This window comes from Enhydra lutris, unplaced genomic scaffold, assembly GCF_002288905.1.
Source record: "Enhydra lutris kenyoni isolate GAN:26980312 unplaced genomic scaffold, ASM228890v2 scaffoldscaffold51, whole genome shotgun sequence".
In the NCBI taxonomy this organism is placed as follows: domain Eukaryota; kingdom Metazoa; phylum Chordata; class Mammalia; order Carnivora; family Mustelidae; genus Enhydra; species Enhydra lutris.
In genome coordinates this window covers 9,375,170-9,398,457 of record NW_019154135.1, presented here as the reverse complement: position 1 = coordinate 9,398,457, position 23,288 = coordinate 9,375,170, and the positions used below count along the sequence as shown (strand labels likewise).

General features: G+C 48.7%; 1 protein-coding gene across 1 annotated transcript in view; it reads right to left on the bottom strand.

Annotated features, from left to right (window-relative positions):
• The window catches only part of LOC111157040 (cordon-bleu WH2 repeat protein), a 184,277-nt gene that overhangs the window by 45,669 nt on the left and 115,320 nt on the right, over positions 1-23,288 (bottom strand). The window contains exons 9-10 of the mRNA XM_022518251.1: positions 19,764-19,932; positions 16,467-16,637 (exon numbers count right to left, since the gene is read on the bottom strand). Of these exons, the coding sequence (XP_022373959.1) occupies positions 16,467-16,637; positions 19,764-19,932 (340 nt within the window). The remainder of the gene's footprint in view (positions 1-16,466; positions 16,638-19,763; positions 19,933-23,288) is intronic.

The window sequence follows — 23,288 nt, the reverse complement described above, 5'->3', positions numbered from 1 at the left end:
CTATAAAAAATTAGACGGATTTTCTCATGAGGCGTATTTGAGGGTAACTCTTGAAAAAGAAGACATCGCAGGAGTGTACTGTGCATCCTTTAGAAAAGGTGTATTTTCTTTAAAGGTATTTTGCAGGACAGCTGAATACGTGAGCTAGTATTCTGTCTCACAGGTGCCCAGAGCCTGGCTCCCCACACAGGCCAGAAGAACAAGGTCCCATTCTGTCCTCCACACTGCCCTCTGCCTCAAGGTTGGTGCCCTTGAATGAAGTTGACCCGATCATATATTTGGGTACAACGTCCTCCTGTAGGTAAAACTCTGCAGTGACCACTCTATCCATTCAGCCTGGAGAGATGTGATTTTTCTCCACACGCTTTTTTCCTTGTCATCCGTCTGATGAAGGAGGCGGCTTGACTCAGTCAGGCCCTGAGGGACAAGGTCTGGAGGGGAAAACAGGCTGTCTTTTGCGGGGGTCCTTCCGCTCTTCCCCTTCTGGGACATCCCTGGGGTATACAATGATGCCTTCGTGCAACTTTGTACAAATTAGCTCTAAAAATGCCCATGACTTCTTACCTCACGATACTCAGAACCAGTCAGAATTCTTAGGGTCCAGAATTCCTGTGGGGGCAGGACAAGGTAGTGAGTTCACTGCCCCGCAGCTCGGCTTTGTTCAGTTCCCAAGGGCATGAAGGTGTAGTTGTCTCCAGGTCTGGGTTTCTGGCCCGACAGTAGGACCCGTCCTTGGGCCAAGGGCTTCCTCATTTGTTTGCTGGTTTCCTGAGCACGGAATCACCTCACGTATCAAACCGGTCATATCCCGGGGCTGGAGAAGAATACCGTGCTCGGGTCTTATCCCTGTAAGGAGCGAGTTCTCCTGGCATTTCTATCCCCCTCTACCTGGTGACTGCAGTCCTAATTAAAAGGGCTCATCACCTTTCTCGCACTTGGAAATTGTTCTGAAAAGTCCATTTTGCTATACGCTGCTTCAAGTCCACACAACTGTGCCGTGTGGCTGACAGAGTGACCTCCCAGAACAGCAGACTCGTCGTGGACGTTTGGAGAGACCCGGCCCGGTTCGTCTTTCTGCTCGCTTGCTTGCCTGTGGGCCTGGTAGAGGTGACGGGCAAAGAACCCCAGGACACTCGCTCGGAGGCACAGCTGCCGCTCCGAGTGATGCCTCTGTCACCTGTCGCTCTGGGCTGCCATCCTGAGTCACCGTGTTCCCGCACTGCAATCTCAAGGCAGGAGACTGGTATGCGGGTGCCCGGGCTGCCTGCTGAGACTTGGGGAGGGTTCCCCATCAGCATGGGATTTTCTCTGATGTGGCCAATGGGCAGCCACTCCGAGGGTCTCAACTGAAGGAGACCAGTTCAAGGGCAGCTACACCGGTTCGGGCGGCCCCAGAAGGCACCGTGGCCTGTTTACTTGTTTCGTTATCACATGGAAACACGGGCGTTTGCTGATCGGCCAGGGCTGGAGAACTTGATCTTTTCCTTGTCAGCCACGGGCACGGCTCAACGTGTCCTGGGAGGCATCTCGGAGCCTAGCTGGCAGCAAGGAGTGTGTCTTGATGTGGGGGGGGGGGCAGCATGTGTGGGCCTGCAGTGTCTGGCTCGGCTGTCCTGGAGGGAGGGCCAGGCTGACCTCCTGGGGAGCACTGCACACCAGGGCACACACAGATATAACCCTGGTGGTGTTCTCACTCACCCATGCTTGCCCAGGTTGCAGATGGCCTGGTGGCTCTCTAAGGGCAGGTGAAGGGCACGGCCCCTTCCAGAGTTCCCCGGAAGTGGGGGGTGGGGGGTACTCATGAGTGGGGGGGGCACCTCATTTTCACAAGCTGTAAAAAGGCACATTTTAAGAAGTCCCTTCAAAGGCAATATGTAGAGTCAACTAACATCCTAAGATAAAGGGAGGGAGACAGAAACAGACTGCATATGAAGGAGAAAATTCAACATTTTGCTTAGGGCTTATTTGATAATACGACATTCACATTTTTGTTTTTTGGTTTTGTTTTTTGTTTTTTAAGATCTTATTTATTTGAGAGAGAGAGACACATACACAGACAGCACAAGCAGAGGGAGAAGCAGACTCCCGCTGAGCAAGGAGCCTGATGTGGGACTGGATCCCAGGACCCGCGATCATGACCTGAGTCAAAGGCAGACGCTTAACCCACTGAGCCACCCAGACGCCCCTATATTTTTCTGTTTTTTTAAAACGAGGACTTGAATTACTTTATCGCTTCAATTTGACTAGAGCAGGGACTCAAACTGACACGCCTATGGGGTCAGGGACCCTCTGTGAGGGATGGAGGTGAGGCCAAGTGGGGGATGGGGCACAGAGCAGGGTCAGTGTCTGTCTAAAATGCACAGCTACTGCTGCGTCCCTCACTGTCTTTTATGAGGAAAACGGACGACAGGGTCCCTGAAGCCAGCTCTACAATTTAAGATCAGCATAAACTTGAAGCCCTGACGATTGTTACCTGTAACTTTGTTTCCATTTCCCCACCACCGTCCAACCATAGGATATCAGGGCGCCCCCTGGTGGTTGAAGTAGTCAGGGACAGACACTGGTGACCCTGGAAGCTCCACCCCCACCAGTAAGCCCCCCTCCCCCCCACCTCCCCTTGGCTGCTTGCTCACCCAGGGGAGAGGGCTGAGGTCAGCAGGTCCCTGATGCAGCCCGAGGCTCCACACCTCCCCTGAGATGTGCAGCTGGGCTCCTCGGGGCTGACTTCACCCGGGGTGTGGCTTCACTCACACACTCATGCCTCTTTAGCAGAAGAAAACTACACATCGAAGAACAAGCTTTTTGTTTCCTTCTGAAAATCTGGATAGAGGAGAAACAGTTCAGTGGCTCGTGTGTGCACAAGAGTGCGTGTATTGACATTTCCAGATAACTCATTCCAACTACTGCTTTGACTAAAAGTGTTGTGACTAGTTTTCCCTCCCATCAGATCAATACGTAGCCAACCCTATGACAGACATCGCCAGTTCGAACACTTGCTGTTCTACATTTTAACAATTACCTAATTAATTACCGTAGAGCTTTGCTTTTCAATTGACTTAGAATTTTGACTATTAAAAATTACATTTTGTGAGTTTCTTTTCCCAGCAATTTACAGAACATAAGGTTATCATAAGGTTATCTGTGTAGTTAAGTGTCTGATGTTCCAATTGTGTGCGCACACATACACACACACACTTACATACAGATTAAATACAACTACAGAGGGCACGGGGAAGCTGGGGGGGTGGTGCTGGATGTTTACTATCTTGATTGTGTCAATGGTTTCACCAGTGTACACAAGTCTGTGAGGGTGTGCCAATCATATGTTGGTAAAACCGCTAAAAAACCCCATAAAAACAATAAAATCTCATCAATTTTCTTTCTCTATTTGACGTATTCAGTGGAGACTCACCATTTCACTACTAGAGATTAAGAATCTCAATCTAAAACCATTTACTGTTCCCTTATATTCACCAAACTTAATGAACTGAGTCTTCCCACATACCCTGTCACTGACTTGGGAGCCCCTCGCCCTCAGCACACCCTGGTCCTGTAGGGTACCACTCTGTCCTTATTCATACGACAACAGCAATGAGAGGGACAGGAAAGGGGCTGGCACTCCTCAGAGGCAGGTGCTGCCTTCCAGCACCTTCCCCAGCTGGCTCTGTCAACCCTGTCTGTGCCTATAGCCAATGACCTGGGGCTTGCCCACGGAGAGAAGATGGGGCAGAGAAACGTGACTGAGATAAGGGTGCAAAGCCAACCCCGCAGGGGTTAGGCAGAAATGTCAATGAGAGAAACAGGCCAGAGGTACAAATGGTCTTCACTCCCCCCAGGAATGGATCTTCTCTCATTTTACTTGAAATGGCTGCTCTATAGGCTTGTGCTTTGTCTCTCCACATTGGTCTATGTAGAGTCTGGAGCCTGATTGCAAGACACAAGCACATTCCCTTCCATTCTCTTGTGGTCAAACAGCAGCCCCAGCCTAATGATAAATCAAAGGCTCCCCAGGGCGGTGCGGGCGTGTGGAGAGTGGCGCGTGCGGTGTGGGGTGAGCTCCCAGCCTTGAAAGAAGGGGAGACTGCACAGAAGGAAGGCTCTTTACACATTCCAGAGGCATCAGAACTTGGGGGGCAAATCTAACAATACTGGCAACTCCACTCAGCCAAGGGGGCACGTCTGTAAGCCAGACGTGGCCGCCTGCTGTCCATTTTCTCCTCTTACTTTAGAATTTGTGCTATTCCAGAAGTCCTTAAGTTCCTCATTTACCAGTTCTAATTCACTCAAAGCATGGAAAGATACGTTTTCTCATCAATGCTCGTTCTTCACAAGCCAAAGGAAAAAGGGTGATGCACACTGGCCACTGTGTTCTGATCTGTTTGTCTATGATCTGTTTGTTTATTCCCCTCCCCCTCACTTTCCTCCCTAAAGGCTGGGCAGCACATTTATTGCCCTGGAGACAACATAGCCGGTCTAAATAATCTCAGAATCTTTCATCTCTTTTCATTTTTTTCTTTACAGAAGGAGATGGGAAGATTCAACCTTCTGACATTTACACAGCTTCACCCTCGGTAATAAAAATTTATTATTTTCTTAAGAAAGAAAGAGAAAGGTTATAGAAAGTCTTGAAGGGCAAAATAAACACAGGAAGTGATGATGAATTTAATCTCGCAGTTTCCAGGGAAGAGAGCTTTTGGTAGAAGGGTTACGAGTTCGGTGTTTGTACTGGTAACAAACGAAGCATGGGACCAACATAATAAACCACAAAGAAGCCACAGAGAGCTCCAAGACGCATTTCTCTTAAGACTGGAACCTTCATCTTCACTGAAGCGTTTGAAGTTTGATTGTTGTTTTACCATGGTGACTAATAAGGGCCAAAACAATTTTGAGTTTTCCTCCTGCTTCGCATTCCTTGGGTATGAGTGATGAAGTAGTTAAAACACTCGCACGCGCGCACACACGCTACTCGGGGGGGGGACAGAAGTGCGCCATGAGCGGATTAGCTCTTGCGTGGTGGAGAGTTGGCTGACTCAAGACGCCTTCCATACCTGAGTGCCAGGCCCTCACCTCCTCTCACCCGTTCCGAAGAGGCAGTCCTGTTTCTTTTACAGAAAAGTGTGCTTTGTGAAAGGAAACCCTAGTCCACACGTGGACATGTTCCACATGTGGACAGGTTTCGAATCAGATTCCCTCAGGTCCGGAAGTTGCGAATACATAGTAGCGAGTGATGATGACGGGCAGTCGGTGAGCTTCACCACGCAGGTGCAACGTGTGAGTGACCCTAACGGGAGCCACCATAAAAGGCCAGTGAGTCAACTGTGTGAAGATTTTCCCAAACTGCTCCATCTGCAGAACCAGGAGCGTTTATCAACAACTAAATTATTTTAGAATTTTCATAGGTAGGATTGCATGGAATTACAGCACGTTCTACTACCCATTGCTGATATTCTCTGATGAAAATGGAAGAATTTATGCTATTGTCTCTGATAAAAATAGAAGAATTTATGCCAGTTGTAGTTGAAAGATAGCACAGAGCTAATTTTCCTTTTACCTCAGCACTTGCTACAGAACTCATACTCTTGAGGGGCTCCTCTGTCAACCAGCGGGGACACAAGCCAGCCGCCAGGTCGGCTGCATCTGTGTCGCTGCTTAGAAAATGTGAACGGCCTCAAATTTGTTTTCTTTTACTGTCACTCTTTTTAAATTTTTTTTAAAAATATTTTATCTATTTGACAGAGACAGAGATCACAAGCAGGCAGAGAGGCAGGCAGAGAAAGAGAGAGGAGGAAGCAGGCTCTCCGCTGAGCAGAGAGCCCCATGCGGGGCTAGATCCCAGGACGCTGGGATCACGACCCGAGCTGAAGGCAGAGGCTTTAACCCACTGAGCCACCCAGGCGCCCCTTTTACTGTCACTCTTGATAGCATGTGTCAGCTACGGACCAAAGACACAGTTCTCCCGCTGACTTCTATGGAGCATGAAAACCCCCAGAAGGGATGGGCTCTCGGGTGAACCAGAAAGGAAAACTTCTCTGACATGCAAATGCCTGGAGTAAAAAGGTTTCGCTGAGTTAATCTGATATTTGGAAGATTCTAATGCTGCTCAATGCAGTGCCATGACACATGTAGATCATGTAGATCTCGAAATCCTGGTCATCAAATTGCCCTGCATTTCCCCAGCTGTGCATCAGGCCCTCATAGTGCAAGAGTCCTGAGATACCAAAAAAAAAAAAAAAGCATGGCTTTGGCTAACTTCATGGCTGACTCTAGTCGTCATGTGAATTGGTTTAATGCTAGTTTGTGCCCTGCATCCACACGTACACATCGATGTCCTCTTGTTTTTGGTAGAGTTTGACATATGTCTTTTCATAGCTTCTGTTTTCATAACCAATAATTCTATGAGTAAGATCACCTCTCCCTGGTCTCCTTTTTGCTTTAAGATTTTCAACTGCCCTTTTTTCTTCAGCATAATAGCTGCTTCTCACACAAATGCTCATTGCTGTAATTATACACAATCTTCTACAATCTTAATGTCTGGGTCATAAATCCTGATGCTCTCACCGACACTGAGGTAAACATTACCTTTTCTTGTTTAGACTTCCTCCACTTAATGATTTGAGGTCAAGTGATTGCTACTTTTCAGACAAAAGTTCTTTATTTCAATGCAAAAAAAGAAAACACACACACACACACACACACACACAACAAACAAACAAGACAAAAAGACACTAACTTGTTCTCTCTTTCTTTGTGAGTAATTTCTATAACTTTCTGGGCTTTTTTCCACCAACACATAGCACTAGATTGGTTCTATCCAGCTCTAGGTATATATTTCTGCAAGCTCTAGCTTGTATTTCTTAATTATTAATACCATTGTCAGCTGTGACAATTCCTACCTTAACCATCGCTAATAGTTTTATTATGATCAACCAGACAACAGTCATACAAGTAAAAAACACTCACTGATATTTTTGTCTTACTTTGAGCAATAACATTTAAAAAAAATCTTCTGGAGAGAATCATGATAAACCTCTCCCGTTCAAGTGCATCTCTGCACAATGACCAAAGTTAACCAAAGCAAGCAAGTCATTCTTCATAAGTCCTGAACCTTAACATGATTTTTTCCACCTGCTCTGTCGGAGGACAGCCGAGGTGACTCGTTCTCGATAACGAGCTGGGTTTTCCCAAGATGAGAAAGGGATCTCGCACTCCAGAAAGGGAGGCAGCATGCCCATGTGGACATGGTCGTCATACCCGCGAGCATCTTTACCACTTGGGCAAACCTTCAGACTAGGGTTCATCCAACAGAATCATCATTACTTCTTTTCATGTGCGTGGGGAGCCGCAGGTAAGTAAAATCCAAGGGCAGAGGCCATGCGTTCTGCACACAACAGTTCCCAGTGTTGGCACAGTGCCCAGGATCAAGCAAGGTCTCAGCATTTGCTGAGTAAACGGGGGTGAAGGACTGAATGGATAATTACCAGATGAAGCGAGACACAACCTCCTTCCTCTGTTTTCTTTTTGTAAACTGTCTACATGGCAGAGAACACAGGAAGAGGAAGATCTGAGAAACACTTAAAAAGTTGGGTCCTATGTATCCCTGAATGTATGTATGTACGTGTATGTGTGCATGTGTGTGTACATGCGTGTGTGTGTGTGTGTACGAGTTGTGAGTTCCTACACATTATATGTGTAGTTCACGTATTCTAGGCACTTAAGTTTCACCAGGTAGGCAGCATATTTCAGGTGTATCTAAATTGACCACATGGTCACTCGTGGACACAATCTACTTTAAATGGAGAAGGTATTCTGCAACCGAGTATCAGATAAAGAAAATACAAAGTAATAATGTATTAATGTAATAATGAATCAGAATAAAGCAAGACCCTTAACAGAAACATACCCAAGAACCTGTGAAAGGGTCATTTTGGATAGGTCAAGGTCCTCAACCTAGAATCTGCACAGAAAAGGCTTTACCCCCTGTGAGGGAGTTTGAACGTCGGTCACACAATCTCTGTTGTTTATGCATATATACGTAAATTCTAGAGAAAGTAGACTGCAGGGGTACAAGTGAGCCCTTTTACGCTGACAGGTAGAAGAACAGGAGAACGGGAGTCAGGATAGCAGAGGCACGGGGAAAGTCAGAGGTGCGGAGCTCCAGGAAGGGCCATCCGTCAGAAGCGCTTGGCATGAGTAGGGAATGAAGCACAGCAATAAACTGTGGGGAAAATAAATGGCAACATGTGAAGACAAACTCTGGCAAAGTAAACACGGCCAACATCATTCCCCTTCCAGCCCCTGGAGACTGAACGCTGCAGAGAAAGTGATGTATCGGTCACTTCGTGTGATTATTTTTTCTTCCGGTTCCTCCTAACCTCTGTGGATGTCAGCTGATAGAAAGGTCTACCGATCCCACAGACACAGCTCTGTCCCTAGGAAGAGCTAGATCATAACATCACAGAAACCACTGTTGTCTCTTAGGCTGTCAAATACAATTATTCCGATTTGCTACAACCTCAGACCTTGTGCGTAGAGAGGCTGGGCAGCTGGTAGGCAAAAGCCTTTTGTCACTATTTGGCAAAAAGTCCAAGTTACTCTCGGAGCTCCAGGGGAGAATCGGTAATATTGTTTCATGACGCCCTCCATGGCAGACCAATCCATCCCAACCTTGATAATGCCGCTCCTGAGCAGGGCTCAGGCATCAACTGAGAAAATACAGATCGATTTGTGGAGTTGGAGAAAGACCGCACCCGCACATGCGTGTTGAGATCTACCATTCTGCAGGAGAAAACCCCTTTCAGGGGGCTTCTCAGTGGGAGGCTGACCCATCGGAGAAAAAGGGCCATTCCATGCAAGTAGCTTAAGCCTGTGAAGGTCTCAGGGATAGGACTTAAAATAAAGAAGCGCTGTGTCTGAATTCACACCATCTCAGACAAATCCTAAAACAATAATCTAGAAGACCAGTGATGGCCGGCGAATGCTTTGTTTCTATTCTATTCGCTCTTGAACTAATAATGATATTTAACAACAATCCTGAAAAATCAAGCTGTCTCTTCCTTACTTCTGCAGAGAAATTAAATTTGGATGAATTCGGAAAAAAAGTCCTCAGATCTGTTGATGTTAAAAAAAAAAAGGTTTTTTTTTCCGCCTAACTTGACTTCATGTTACAAGTTAAAGTTTGAGGAGACAAAGACCCCCGCTGAAATTCTTGGGCCAGCACGGGGCTTGGCAAACAGCTTATGAAAACCAGAGCTGAATCTGCTGCTGGCATCCCTACTTCTATTGGCTCTTCCTTTGCAGGGGGAGGCTGGTAAATGATTAGGAACCGGCTCTTGGGAAAAAATAAAAGGGATAGATAGATGACCCCTCCATAGACTGATGCTAAAGCTTTACTGACCTAAAGCATGGACAGCACAGCATTTACAAGTGATGATAAAATATGCGATACTCGTTGCTATAAATTCTTTTTTTAAAAAAAACAGTGGGAGTTATTTATTTATTTTGAAGATTTTACTTATTTATGAGAAAGAGAGAGAATCGGGGGAGGAGCTGAGGGAAAGGGACAAGCAGACTCAGTGCTGAGTGCCCAGCATGAAGTGGGGCTTGAACTCACGACACTGAGATCATGATCTGAGCCAAAATCAAGAGTCGAATGCTTAACCGACTGAACCAGCCAGGCGCCCCTGTCGGCTGTAAATTCTCTATAACCCTCAGCTCCCTTAACCCTCTATGACTGATTTCTTGCTATGGACGCCAGTCGCTGAATGTAGCATTGGGAAAGGGATGTACGGTAGCACTATTATATTTTCACTGTCACAAAGTTCTTGAATCATAGAAGTATATAACCTCAAAAACCCCAAAATAGTAATGTCGTAAAATCATGGGAAGTGATTTTCAATATTTGCTCTATTTTTTTTGTTTTACTTTTTAGCTTACATAATTGACTTTTTAATAATAGTCCTGTTTAGCGATTGCCTTGCAAAGTTCCCGAGATGTCAACAGTCTGTCCTCACTAGCTGGTGTGAGCTGGGTCCAGCCCACACCTGTTGCACTGACTTGTCACTGAGTTCTTCAGCTCTGTCCTGGGTCAGGGACATAGCAGCTTGTAAATAAAGTGCTGGGAAATAACTGGCAAAGGGAAGAAGTGCAGGGGAGTTTTAAAGATGCTACCCATAGCCCTATCGTGATTCTCACTGCTTTGCTTCTAAGTAGCGGTCAGTCTTCAGTTTCTGTTGGGTAGATTTCATGGTTTTCAAGGTACAATAACAACGGGCTAAAGATCCTGTTCCTTTTTTTCTTTTTTTTTCCAACGCACTTCTGAGTAGGGACAGGCTCTGCTCCCACAATCACCAGTTTCCTTCTATTTGCTCACTACCCACTTCCTGTTTTCCTGGATGCTCGCCCTTTCCCATGGCAGCGGGAGCGGCTGTGTGGCCGGCTCTCCTGCCCCGGGAAGGAAAATGGCAAACAAACACCAGACCAGGGCAAGAGTGCTTCCCTAGGCTCGCTCTGAAGTCCACACACCTGCCAAGCTTCAAGGGTGCCTTCCTCACAAACAAGACTCCCAGAATTGTCTTTGTGTCACGAGCTTGACGATTAACTGCTTTGTTTTGAGATAGGCAAAGTGTCTAATTTTGGTTTGGATTTTAGAGTACAATGTTGGGTGACTGTCAACAGAGCACTGGTCTCAATGGAGGGGCATCGGCAAAATCTTGCCTATCTTTTCCTGCCTTCTGCTCTGCGCTTAGGCAAATTCACGGCTGATCACAGAGCCAGAGCCGGTAGCAAGCCTCTGGCCCAGAGTGTGGGGATTTGATTACAGCCATTGGCCATAAACCACAGAGCTGTGCCCAACGTACTCCTACATTCTCAGTCCTCCTGCTGAGTCACTCTGCCTAAAATGTGAATTATGATCATTATGAATTTTGTATGAAGCAACCTCAAAGTACCATTTCTAATTGAAAATGGCTAGCTATTTACTCTCCTTTTATTTCCCTATTTTAGAATTTCCTTAAAATTCTTCAGTACGGGCTACTTAATCACAGAATGAAAACCAACCACCTAGAAACCTCCACGGTGTTGTTAGTTGGTGCTATGACCAGACAGATCAGTTAGATCAGGGGACAGGGACCCATTTTTCCCGTATGCCTTCAAAATCCTTTGCCAATCACCCCAGCGATGTATACCCAAGGGAAGACTGGTTTACTGGAACCCATCACTGGAAACTGTCTAATAAAAGGACAGTTGTTGAACTATTTAACTGTAAAATGTAAAGGCCACCAGGGATCTGTAATTCAAACTCTACACGCAGTGACCTTTACATCTCCAGAGTCTTCTCACTGCAATACGTAAGGCGTGACTTGTTAGAGGCACAGTCAAAACCAGCTCTGCAGATCTTGGAACACACAGCTCAGTGCAACTAGTGACACAGAGTCCATCGTGCTCATTCACAAGGAAGGCGCCCCTGAAATCCAATGTCAGCAGAAAGCATGCTGATTAGAAAGTTGCAGGGAATAAAAACTCCACGTGCACAAGTATACTGGCTCAGCCATGCACCCGAAGCACCTAGTACATGATTAGACGTGGGAAGGTTAGTAGGAAGCTTATTCGTATGAAACAAATGGGGTTCAGAAGACAGACCTGGGAAGCCCTATTCCACTGTCACTATGATTATACTCGTGGTGAACTTTGTGCCATAAGGTTCTGAGACCTGACACAGTTCAGGCATTTTCCTCCTACATGTGCAATAAGTATGCACCACCTCAGACTCCACAGGCCATCCCACAGGCACCACCTCAGACTCTCACAGGCCAGGAAGAGCTGACAGTGGGACTCTGGGCAGAGGAGTCCCACTTCTGCCCCAGGGGGGTGACAGCAAGTCCACAAGCTCTGGGAACTCACACGTCACACTGCCCCCAGCTGACTTGGAAAAGGCTGTGTTCTGTCTACTTCATCTTCCCCACTGGTTCATGGTTCTCTCTCTGCACCCATTTATAACATACCCGACGAGCTCCAGAACACAACTAAACCCAGGGTTGTGACCCGAGTATCGTAGGGCATGCCGTGGGCTGTTTACACGTCATAGACTCCAGACATTTCCAGTTCACAGAGCTCTGGCACTGGCCAGGGACTTCCACATGCCGGAGGAAGTTGATCCTGTCCCCAACTGTTGGGATGGGCTCCCATCACCTTGGGTGACTCCGTTCTCACCAGACATTGGAACAGTGTATTACCCGACGGTGGTCAATGACACAGAACAGAAACTGTGGTTGGGGGCATCTAGGAAAGTTCAACATGCAACCATTAGAAGAGATTGTCTCTCTTCCTCCTCTGAAAAGCCCCCTTAGTACCAGCCTGAGGAGGGGGTTGACCCCCAAGATGATGTAGAGAAAACACTGAAAAAGCCTCAGTCCCTGGTGACTATGTTAGGCTTTGCTGAAGTGTGTCTCACTCGGGACTCCAGGTCCAGGAGATGAGGGGTGCCCCAACTGTGGAGGTGGGCTTGAAAGGGGTTTCTCTTACGTTCAGCTTGTACTGGTGATCTGTCGCTACAGATCACATTACCTCAAGATGCAGAGGCTTAAGACAGTAAGTGTGAATTATGTCACAGTTTCTGTGGGCTGGGCCGGCTGCCTCTGAGTCTAGGTCTCTCACACGGCTGCAGCCGGGATTCCCCTGGGCTGTGGTCTCAACTGTGCAATTTGCTGAGGGAACATCTGCTTCCAGGCTCACTCCAGCGGGAGTTGGCGGGACTTGATCTCATGCTCAGTGGGCTGAGAATCTCAGTCCCTCACTGGCTGGTGGCTAGAGGCTCCCTCAGTTCTTTGCCTCGTGGATCTCCCCAGAGAGCGGCTCTCAACATGGCAGCTGGCTTTCCTCAGAGTGAGCAAGGGAGAGAGGGAATCCAAGATGGAAGCCACCATCTTTTTTTAACCCAATCTCAGAAGTGACAAGTGACATCCCACGGCTTCTGCCATATTCTGTTCATTGGTGTTTGTCACTAAATCCGGTCCATGTTCACGGGGAGAGGATTACACAGGGGGTGAACACAGGAGGCAGGGACCACTGGGAGCCACTCTCGTGGTCCCCGCCACACAACCAAAGGCGTCCTAGTGGGTAGGCCAGAGCAGGAAACAAATAAGAAAGAAGAGGACGCTGGGATGCTGAGAGTTACTGAGATCCTCACATCTTTCTCGAGTACAACCGCGATGGGGGTTTGTGGCTGACGCTGTGGAGAGTACCCCGTAGACAGAGCTGAGCCGGTGCTGGATGCCCTTTAGCCTGGAATGCGTCTCAGTTCGATGAAGCTGAAGGGAGCAGTGCGTATCGTTGTAACTGATACTTACCAACACACAGGGACACGCATTCTGGTATATTCTGCTATTGAGGCTATGCTGTGTGTCAGGCATCCTGTTGGCCAATGGAACAGATATGAGTAAGACTGGCGAGGCCTCCAAGTTGCTTAAACTGGTGTGTGTGATACAGCATGGGGGGTAGAGAGTAAACACCCAGACGGGGCCGAGTCGGGACTGGAGGCGTGGCAGGAAGGGTTCCTGAGACCCTGGCGGGGTGTGTGGCTAGAGCACGCAGAGATCACATCCTTCTGATGGCCAGGATGGGTCTACCCAGAGGGAGCTGGGGGATGGGCTGCCTACAGGGGTCTCCTCAGTCAGACACACATATTAGCAGATGGTCACTGCATCTCTTCTGCCCACAAACCATTTGATGGTTCGCAAAGACTGTGGGGGGTCACAGATAAATGTGGCACTGATCTAGAACACACGGCCTTCTCCGTTTGGCTTTGTTGCAGGTGAACGTGGTTTTCACGGCCATGTGTCAAGTATAGGTAACATGTTTGGCCTGAAGACGGAAAATGAGGCATCCGCGCTTGGGCTCGGGGCCTGATACCCCGCAAGCTCTCCGGTCAGCTGGGGACGGCCGGCGGTAGAAGGGAATGTTGGCACTAGCGAAGGGGGGTGTTCCGGCAAAGTATGAGAATGGGGGCTGCACCAAGATCCTACGGAGGTCAGGGTCAGGGTCAGGGCGGGGGAATGGCCAGAACCGAAAGTTCTGGAGGGACATCAGAGGGAACGGTGGTGCCGTGTCCGACCCATTTCATGTCTTCTTGCATCTCCTTCCGTGTGTGTACAGAGCAGCCCGTCAGCTCTTCCAGGCTCACGGCCTTCAACAAAATGCATGTTTCCTGTTTTTAACAACCTGAGTGAATATACCACCTGTTGTAGAAGTAACAAGGAATGTGCGAAGCCAAAGATGTTCCCTGGGAGTTTCTGGAATGGTGGGGAAAACTGGGGGGGTGGTGGGTAGACGGAGCAGAGGCTGAGAGTCGAGATACCCTATTGAGAATTCCTGCTAACCCTAGTCTGCAGTCAGACCCTGGGCCAGTGACGAGTCCTTCTGACTCAGTTTCTCCCAGTGACAGAACCTACACCCCACGCTGTGGTGGGGACTGAGCAAGACGTCACATGTGACATGCCTTGTGGACCACCCAGCCCTCGCCGGTACTCAGGGCCCATCTCCCCCTGAAGCACATCATTTCTCATACAAGGAACGCAAGCCTAAACCCGAACTCAGGAGGAGATGGGCGAGAGCGTGCGGCTGCCATACAGATGTCTCCACGGAGCTTCCTTCCACACAGCTACAAATCGCCATAAGTCCGACGGGAAGGGGGGTCAAGGGCCCCAGATTCACATCCAGCAGTTGGGCGCCAACAGCCCATAGCTCCCTTGCGACAGGTGGAAGGGATGTCCAGATTTCAACACTTTGTGAAAAAATAAGACAGATGACAACAAAGGGTTTGTTTTCCTTCACTGCTCTTAAGCCCGGAGGCAAAGAAGGCAGGTTGCTTTCTGCCTGGTTGGGCAGGAGTTCCTGGTTTTCAGTGCCGCCAAAAATGGTCAGGAAATTTCTGTGCATTGGGGGAAAGAGAAGCTCCAGGTTGGAGGCGTTCAGTTATGGGGCAGGAGCAGTCAGGAAGTGGGAGCAGCAGGAGGGGGACCCTTGATGGAGGCCCACCCCCTCCGGCATGGCCTGGCGCTAATACCTCACGGGGTTCCCCTCCCCCCATTCCTCCTGTTTTTCCTCAGTTGGTTCCTGGGGACAAGAAGGGGAGAGACGGGGAGGGGGTTACAACCGGAGGGCTAAGGGGAGTCTGATGAAATATGTCTGGGGAAATGAACGTGTGGGGAGAATACCATGGACCCGGGGAGGGTGAGGGGTGGGACCATGTAGCAAGAAGATGGGGAGCCCCATCCTTTGTCTGTTACCCTGTTCCATTCTCTCCGAGGGAGAGGTGGGAAATGATTTCACAACACCGTAAGGAAGCAGGAGGAAGCTGTCCTCCCCAAACCTGATGCTGGCCTTTGGAAACAGCCCTCCCAGATCTCCCCTGCTGGTCTTCCCAGCAGACGCCACACACCGGCGGTGCCCCCAAGTACAAGGAGGCCCAGGAGCAAGTGGGGATCAGCGGGTCAGCATCAGTTCAGGTGTGGGCAAGTGTTCGAGGCCTGGATGTCCCACCCATGTAGGTTCCACGATCTGCTGGTCTTGCCACCATCCACTAACTGCCGTTCAGCTTTGCTGTTTTCCCTCAGCCCCTCCTCCCCCACTGGATCCCCCCCAGGATCCACAGGTCCTGTAGTCCAGGACTGTGTCCCTTTACAATGAAGTGTCGTTGAGCCATCCTCAAAGGGGTGATCAGGAACTTCCCGTGCCGATGGTGCCATCGGAATACATATGGTTAAATATATGAAATGATTACCCCCCAGGAGCAGGAGTGCTGTGCACAGTATTTCTGGAGGTCAGAAAGAAATCTCAGGAGACAACAAAGACAACCTGGTCTCAGTCAGGGTGTGACAAGAAGTAGAAAACAATGAGACTTTAATTCTGGCTATTGCTAGAAGGAACTCAAGCCATTTCCCTTTCTGCTGCCTCAGTTTCCCTTTCTGCAGGATAGCACTCCTACTGCTTGGTCGCTGACCTTATGATTCAAAGGTCCTCATTCATAAGTACCCCTGGTCTTGAACACGGCTCTCCTCTGCCCTCGCGGCTTGCGGGAGTGAGCTCACGGACAAAATCCCTTAATTGCTGAGTTCCCGAAAGAGCTGAGTGGGCTCTCGCTATCTGCAGACGTTCTGAGGTGAGTTCTAACTTGAGAGACAGCAGCTGCTAGCTGACTGTCTTCACCCACACAGTGCGACTGCGGCCGGGGTCTGACTGCGGGGTGAATGATTAATGCGTTAAGTCATTCTTTACGAGCACCTGCAAGGCATTCCGAGTGCATTCACTGTGAAATCGGACACACCGCTTCGGGCATTTAGAAAGGAAGGCTGGAGCAGAATGTCACAAACACCCCAAGGCAACAACGGAAAGTCTGGAAACCCAGCCCTGACACAGGTGAGCAGAGAGACGGGAAGTCGACATGTATGGGAAAGAAAACAAGAGGCACGTACGTGTGGGTCTCAGGTCCGAGGCCTCGGAACCAGCACTCTCCCCGGGAAAGCCGAGAGGCTCCACCATGTCTGTGTCGGGAGGAGGGTAGGGCGGGGGTGGGGGGAGCACTAACTGGGGGGGCCCCCGAGCAGAGCCTCTGGGAGGTTTTTGTGGCACCTGCCGTCCAACACCTACATGGAATCAACGGGGGTGACTTCAGAAGGTTAAACCCAGAGATCTCTGCCCTCCCGTGGAAGGCACGTGGCCATCACTCACCCAGCCATCAAAAATAACCTCGTGGCACCAAATCCAACCACACCCGGCACCGAATCCAGCCACACCCGGCGCCAGATCTGACCACACTCCGCACCACATCGAACAGCGCTCAGTACTGAAGTCAACCTCACCACGCATCAAATCCGACCACACCTGCCACGAAATCCAGACACACCCGGTATCAAATCCACCCGCACTTGGTACCAAACCGAGGCTCACTGGACACCAAACGCAGCCTCGGGGCACCGAATCCAACCACACCTGGTATCACAGTCAGCCTCACCGCGCACCGGATTCAGACACACCTGCCAACAAATCCTGCCACGCCCGGGGTCCAGAGTCAAAGTCCCTCGGCATCAAATCCCACCTCGCTCATGCTGGAGCATTTCACGCACACACTGTCCTCTCCTCAAGCCGGTTTGGAAATAACTTACTTGTTTACGATGTGTTTCTGGCAGGCGCTACTACTCCCAAATGCCGGGCTTGAAATTATTCTTAAAAGCCCCTCAGCAGCTCTGTTGCATTGAAAGAACTCCTTTTATACGTGTAAGTTCTTTTTAGGGATTAGTTTTTTTTTTTTTTTTTTTTTTTTTTAGCTTCCTCTTGTTATTTTTGTATCTGTGAACTACTGTGGATTAAGTAGCCCCTGAATCAGCTTACCTCTTTAAGCTCAATTTTATATCAGCAATCTGTCCCACTGTTTAGGGTGATAATTTTCAAACTTCGTTTTGAAGAGGGTCCCGACTTGGACAGAGAGTTAGGGGTGGCACTTCTGCTCCATCTGACCTCTGGAGCCCCTGGGGCAGCCCCCTCTTTGCGCTGTTGACATCTGGGGAATCCGCTTGCCCTTTTGTAAAAATGACTTTCTTCTGTTAAGAAGATTTTTGAAGGCCAATGACTTAATAGAAGGAAGGCATGTAAATCACTTGTACCATAAGTCACACTTCCTAGGATTTCTTTTAAAAACACTTTATTCTGTGCTTCATGCCTGCCATTGGATTATTAATAAAGAAATATTAAGAAACACAATTTCTTTATTCACTTCCTCCTTCTCTTGATTACAGTTCTCTAGATGTGGGCATCATTTGTCACCTCAAGTGCAAAGAAGCCACAAGCCCTCAGGACGAGCACGACTGGCTGGTCTGCGGAAGGCACCCTCAAGGGCGATGCATGTGGGAAAAAGAGGTGTAGTACGGGAAAAGCTTCTCTCTACCAGAAGGCTTAGTTTTTGTTTGCCCAGGAACTTGGGTCAGACCCAAATCCAATCAATACTATTCTAGTGAAAGTTCCAACATTTTTTGCCCTCTTATATCTAGGTATCTGAATAGAAAGATGTTCATTTGTGTGGGGTGTGCGGACAGGAAAACTTGTTACATGTGTGTCTGGTAACGTGAAGCCTAGACTTTGGTGAAAAATTCCCCTTGCGGTATTGCTAGCATACTGTTACTTCATGGGGGTCGCTGATGGGGATGGAAGTCTCCCTTAAATTGTTACCAAAACTTCTACCATCCTCCTGACCTCACCAAGTATTCAAGGTCACTGTCAGCTGGAAGGGAGCTCCTGGCTTCCTTCTCAATCTTCACAAGACAAAGCTGACGGACAAAGAGATAGAGACTAGTAGTGAATCACCACTGTCCATCCCTCCTCCCTGTAACGGGCTCCTTAGTGACTTAGGACTTGTCCATATGGATTTCAGTTTCCAAATACCCGCCCCCTCCCCCGAACAGCCGCACCTCGGCCAGGTCCTCCAAGCGTGGGGACACGAGGTGGCAGCCAGTCCTTCCCAGCTGATGGGAAGGCCCTCCCTTGGTCTGAAGTGGGCTGTCTGGCCTGGAGGCTGGCACGACTCATATGCCTGAACACTACCACCTAAAGTGGTCATGTCTTAGAGTTGCGAGCAGGAACCGTAAACCTGAGGGCTGTCAGTTGTTTACCACAGGAGCGGGGGAGAGCTCGGGAGGGAGAATGGGGAAATCGTCATGGAAAGGAGATGATGTGGCTTATTTGGAGGAGCTGCTGATCCTGGGTTCTGTCAGTCTGGTAGTGTTTTCCTCTGGCAAAGGGGATGAACTAACATGAAACATACACTACTGTTCCTTAGGATGATCGCTCCCCTGGTGGTGAAATGCTGAGACATGAACGGGGATGTGACGACTTGGGGACAAAAGGCTGACACACAGCCAAGCAGCTCGTATTAGAGCTTCAGACACTGATGATGTAATTACTTATCCGTGGGAATCTTCCTTTTGGGGGTCACAGCCAGGGGGTCAAGGGCATAACATGAGGGGTAAGTGGCATCGGGCACAGCCTCTGTAATGAGCTGCTGCTCCTGTCATCACAGGGAAACCCTGGTCCCCAAGAGCACTTCTGTTCCTACATAAATGGAACAACAGATACTGACTAGTTTTAAAACTAAAGGAACCATTCCTGGCTCGCGGATCTAGAGACCCCTGCCACTTCTCTCTCCGCCACCTGAACACAAGGAGGTGGCATTTAATGATCTCACAGGTCTCTCTGGTCACAGACAGGACGGTTCTATCCTCTTTCCTTTTTGTTAGTTTTTCCCAAAAATATCGGGGTGTCCGCTCCATAGAGAAAAGTGGAGGTCGATTTCAAACTGGGTGGTCAAGAAATTAAGGAATGACTGTCAGCTGATCTAGAAACCTCCTGGGGACTAGAGGGCTTTCGATACAGGCCACACAGACGTCATTCTAAGGACATTCATCCTTCCATCCGGGAGACACACACACAGGCGCACACTCACGCATCTGGTACCGCTCGTCTCCTCCCCAGCATCCTCTGCCATCCTCCACCCTTGCCACCTGCCCCCCACTTCCGTGCCTGCACGATGCCCGGAAAATATGCCTGCAAGAAACTAAATGGACTTTCAAGTGCTTCTTTCCAGACTTTGTTTCCTTGGCATAAATATCTTTCGAGTTAATGCTGCTGTGGCGGGCGTGACTGCGAGAGTTAAGAGCAGTGCTGGGATTCCACGCAAGGCAAAGCTCAGAGGCGTGCAGACGGCAGCGCGGGGCACTCACCCGTGGCGCTCTTCCTGTTCTCCTCCTTGTCCTGCGTGCGAGGGGGCACCAGGGGGCTCGGCGGTGTCAGGGGCTGTGGCGGGGGCTGCGGCGTTGGGGGCTGCGGCGTCGGGGGGGCTGGTGCCCGCCTCTTCTTTCTCTGCAGGTCAACCTGGGACCCTAGAGACACCTGGGAAGCAGAGAGAGAGGCGACAGTCAGGGTCAGGGCGGCTCTGTCAGGGAGTGGGGTGCATGTGGGGTGCGCATCTCAGAGAAGCTGGCCTGTGGGACCCGGTGCTCCAAGGAGCGTTGGCAGATTGCTGGGTTCCTTTCTGGGGACCCAGGGCAGGTAGCAGATGCCCTGGTGTGATAGCTTGCTGTGGGGCCAAGGAGTGGCCCCAAGGTGGCCCAAGGAGGCTCACAGACATCCTAAGACCACTTGGAGCCACCAGGGGAGCTGGGGCTCTGCCCCATATTGCCTGAAATCCCGTCAAGGGACTTAGTAACTTCCTCTCAGCATAAATACAATAAAGGGGATCCTTTGCTCTTCATTAAAAGCAAAAGAGAACTATTCCTTCTGGACACTTGGCCAAGGGCCATCATGACATGCATCCACGCAGGGGGAGAGCAGAAGGGGCCCACTCAGGGCTCCCTGTGCCCAGAATCCTACTTGCTCCCCTGCCCCTGCATGTTCTCAAGCAGCCAGGACTAGTCCCTGTCCACAGACGGGCCACCCGTGGCCGGAATTATAGTGAAGTCTGCCAGCCTGTGGCTCACGGCGTCAGCCTACGGGACATCAAACTCCCACTGAAGACTTAAGCCAATGACGAATTTACAGCTCCGAAAGGCTGCATATGGACTGCATAGTCTCCTCCCCTCCACATTATGACGTTTTCATCCCTTGGGCCTGGCATTTCCTGTGTGTGCATGTGCATGTGTAGAGGGTCTCCTTTTAAATAATACATATTAATTGCAAAATAAATTTATATTTAAAATTCATATAAGCAAAAGAAAGAAAAAAATTACTTTGTTAACACTCGGATTCTAACTACTAACAGTTGGCATGCATACATTTTTCTGGTCTTTCTTTTTCTTTTTTTTTTTTTTTTAAGATTTTATTTATTTGAGAGCAAGAATGAGCACAAGCAGGGGGAGGAACAGGCAGAGGGAGAAGCAGGCTCCCTGCTGAGCAAGGAGCTGGGCACGGGGCTCAATCCCAGGACCCCTGGGATCATGGCCTCAGCTGAAGGCAGATGCTTTACTCACTGAGCCCCCCAAGCATCCCTGGTTTTTAACCTTTCCTCTTCAAAGTCATGTCCTTTCAAAAAATAACCTCATATTTCAAAATCACCCTCCTACTCCAATACAAAACAACCACCTCCTATACCTGTATAACTCTGTAATGTATTTCATGGAAAACATGGCCAGCAGGAAAATCAAGTCACTCCACAAAGCTCAGACCCTAGCCAGAAGCTCCTGGTCCACACTGCCCCCACTCCAGAAAAACCACTTCTTACTCTTTTTCTCTTGATGTTTACTCTGTTTTTTTTTTTTTGTTTGTTTGTTTTTTAATAATAAGCTTATACTGCTACTTCCCGATTTCCCTGTGTTAGATACTGGCTTTCTATTCCAGAAGAGGAGGTTTAACTGAGACACACACACACACACACACACACACACACACACACAGTTACTCCTCAGTCTTTCCAAAAATTATGGCACGGGGTTAAATTAATACGATCTCATTTTACATACACAGTTGGGATAGATATAATCCCATACAACAGAACTCTTCTTCAGGAGGAAGTGGAGACATCTCATGTCGATGTTGACATTTTCCTTCTGGATCCTTTTGATTTCTCTGAACTCGGTAAGTGATTTGTTTTCCAACTTTTTCCCTGGGCTTCCTGGAAATGGCCTTTCCTTGATTCAGCTGTTTTTCTCCTTGTTTCCTGGATTCCAGGCCTTCTGAAAAATTGACTTTCTTGTTATAGTGGGGCTCAGTGTGTGTCAGCTTTTGAGACCTTGAAAATTGAAGACTGTTTCTATTCTGTGAGGCTGACCAGCTGGTCATAGACGCTGGCTCCGTCTTCTCCATGTGGTCTGCTTCTCGTCTGCCAGCTTTGAGGACCCTCCCTTACCCCTGGCACCCTGACATGTCTGACAGCACGCCCTGGGCTGAAGTGCTCTCCACCCATGGTCTGGGGCATTTGTGGAACCCTGCAATCTAGAAATCCTTTAAATCTGCAGAATGTTCTAGCATCATTCCTTTCAGATTTCTTCTTCCCTGTTTTCTCTGTCTCTCCCTGGGTTCTGATTATTGAACAATGAGGGCTTGAAATCAATTTTTAAAAACTTTCTTGAATATTATTGCCTAATTAAAAAAAATTCCTCTTTCTTGGAAATTTCCTTCCCCTCACTGTCCAACTTCTTGAATTTTTAAAACTCCATGACTATATTTTTAATTTCCAAGAGCTCCTTCCTGTTATGTACTTTTTAAAAAGTACCATGTCTTCTTTTCTGGATACAGTATCTTCTCTTTTCTCTCTGAGGCCATTTTTATATTTTTTGAAAATGTTCTTTTTTGTTTGTTTGTTTTTATGTTTTGTTGTTTCCTACATGTTCCCTTCTTCCTCTCTCTGTCTTAGCTTCTGTCTGTCACATTCGGGCCTTTCCTCAGTTTCTGGTGACCCTTGGCTGATTGCTTATAATTGTGCATTTCTGGGGACAGAGTCTCTTTGACATGCCAATGGGTTTCCCTGCAGGTGCCTGGGCAGAAATCCAGTTAGCTCACTGGGGGATGCCCAAATGCCATTATCTGTAGGATTCTCTTGCATGCAGGGGGATTTTCCAGCCTCCTGCCAGGAGGAGGGAGATGATGTTGCAGAGTGGCAGTCCAGTGGGCAGCCCTGGACCCATTCAGCATTTGCTTTTCTCTTCTCCCAGTGCACAGCACTCTCCATGTGACTCAGGTCCTAGAGGCAGCCTCTCAGATCTTTCTCTTGTGGGGTCTGGAACACCTCTAGCTGTGTGTGGCCAGTGGGTCGGGGGTCTTACTCTTTCAAGTATACACATCCACTGTCCTTTGCTCCTTCTGCCTGCGGGTGTGCACAGGAACAGGGACCCCCACGGTCCCCACCTCACCAGGCTCTGCTCCCTGCTGCTGGGTCTCTCAAGCCAGAGGTCAACCCTCAGCTGCTTCTGCTTTGCTGGGAATTTGGCACAGTCCACGCAGCCTAGTTCCCGGTGTCTACTGACCCCTTACTGCTCCTTCTTGCCTTTGCTTTGTTGTAGTGGGCTAACACTTTGCATTCATTTTAGTGGGACTTCAAAAGGAGACAGAGAGACTCACTCATTTTATCAGCTGTATTTCCCTATATATATATATTTTTTTAAATTTTTAATTAACATATAATGTATTATTAGCCCCAGGGGTACAGGTCTGTGAATCGCCAGGTTTACAATTCACAGCACTCACCATAGCACATACCTTCCCCAGTGTTCATAATCCAACCACCCTCTCCCTACTCCCCTTCCACCACCCCC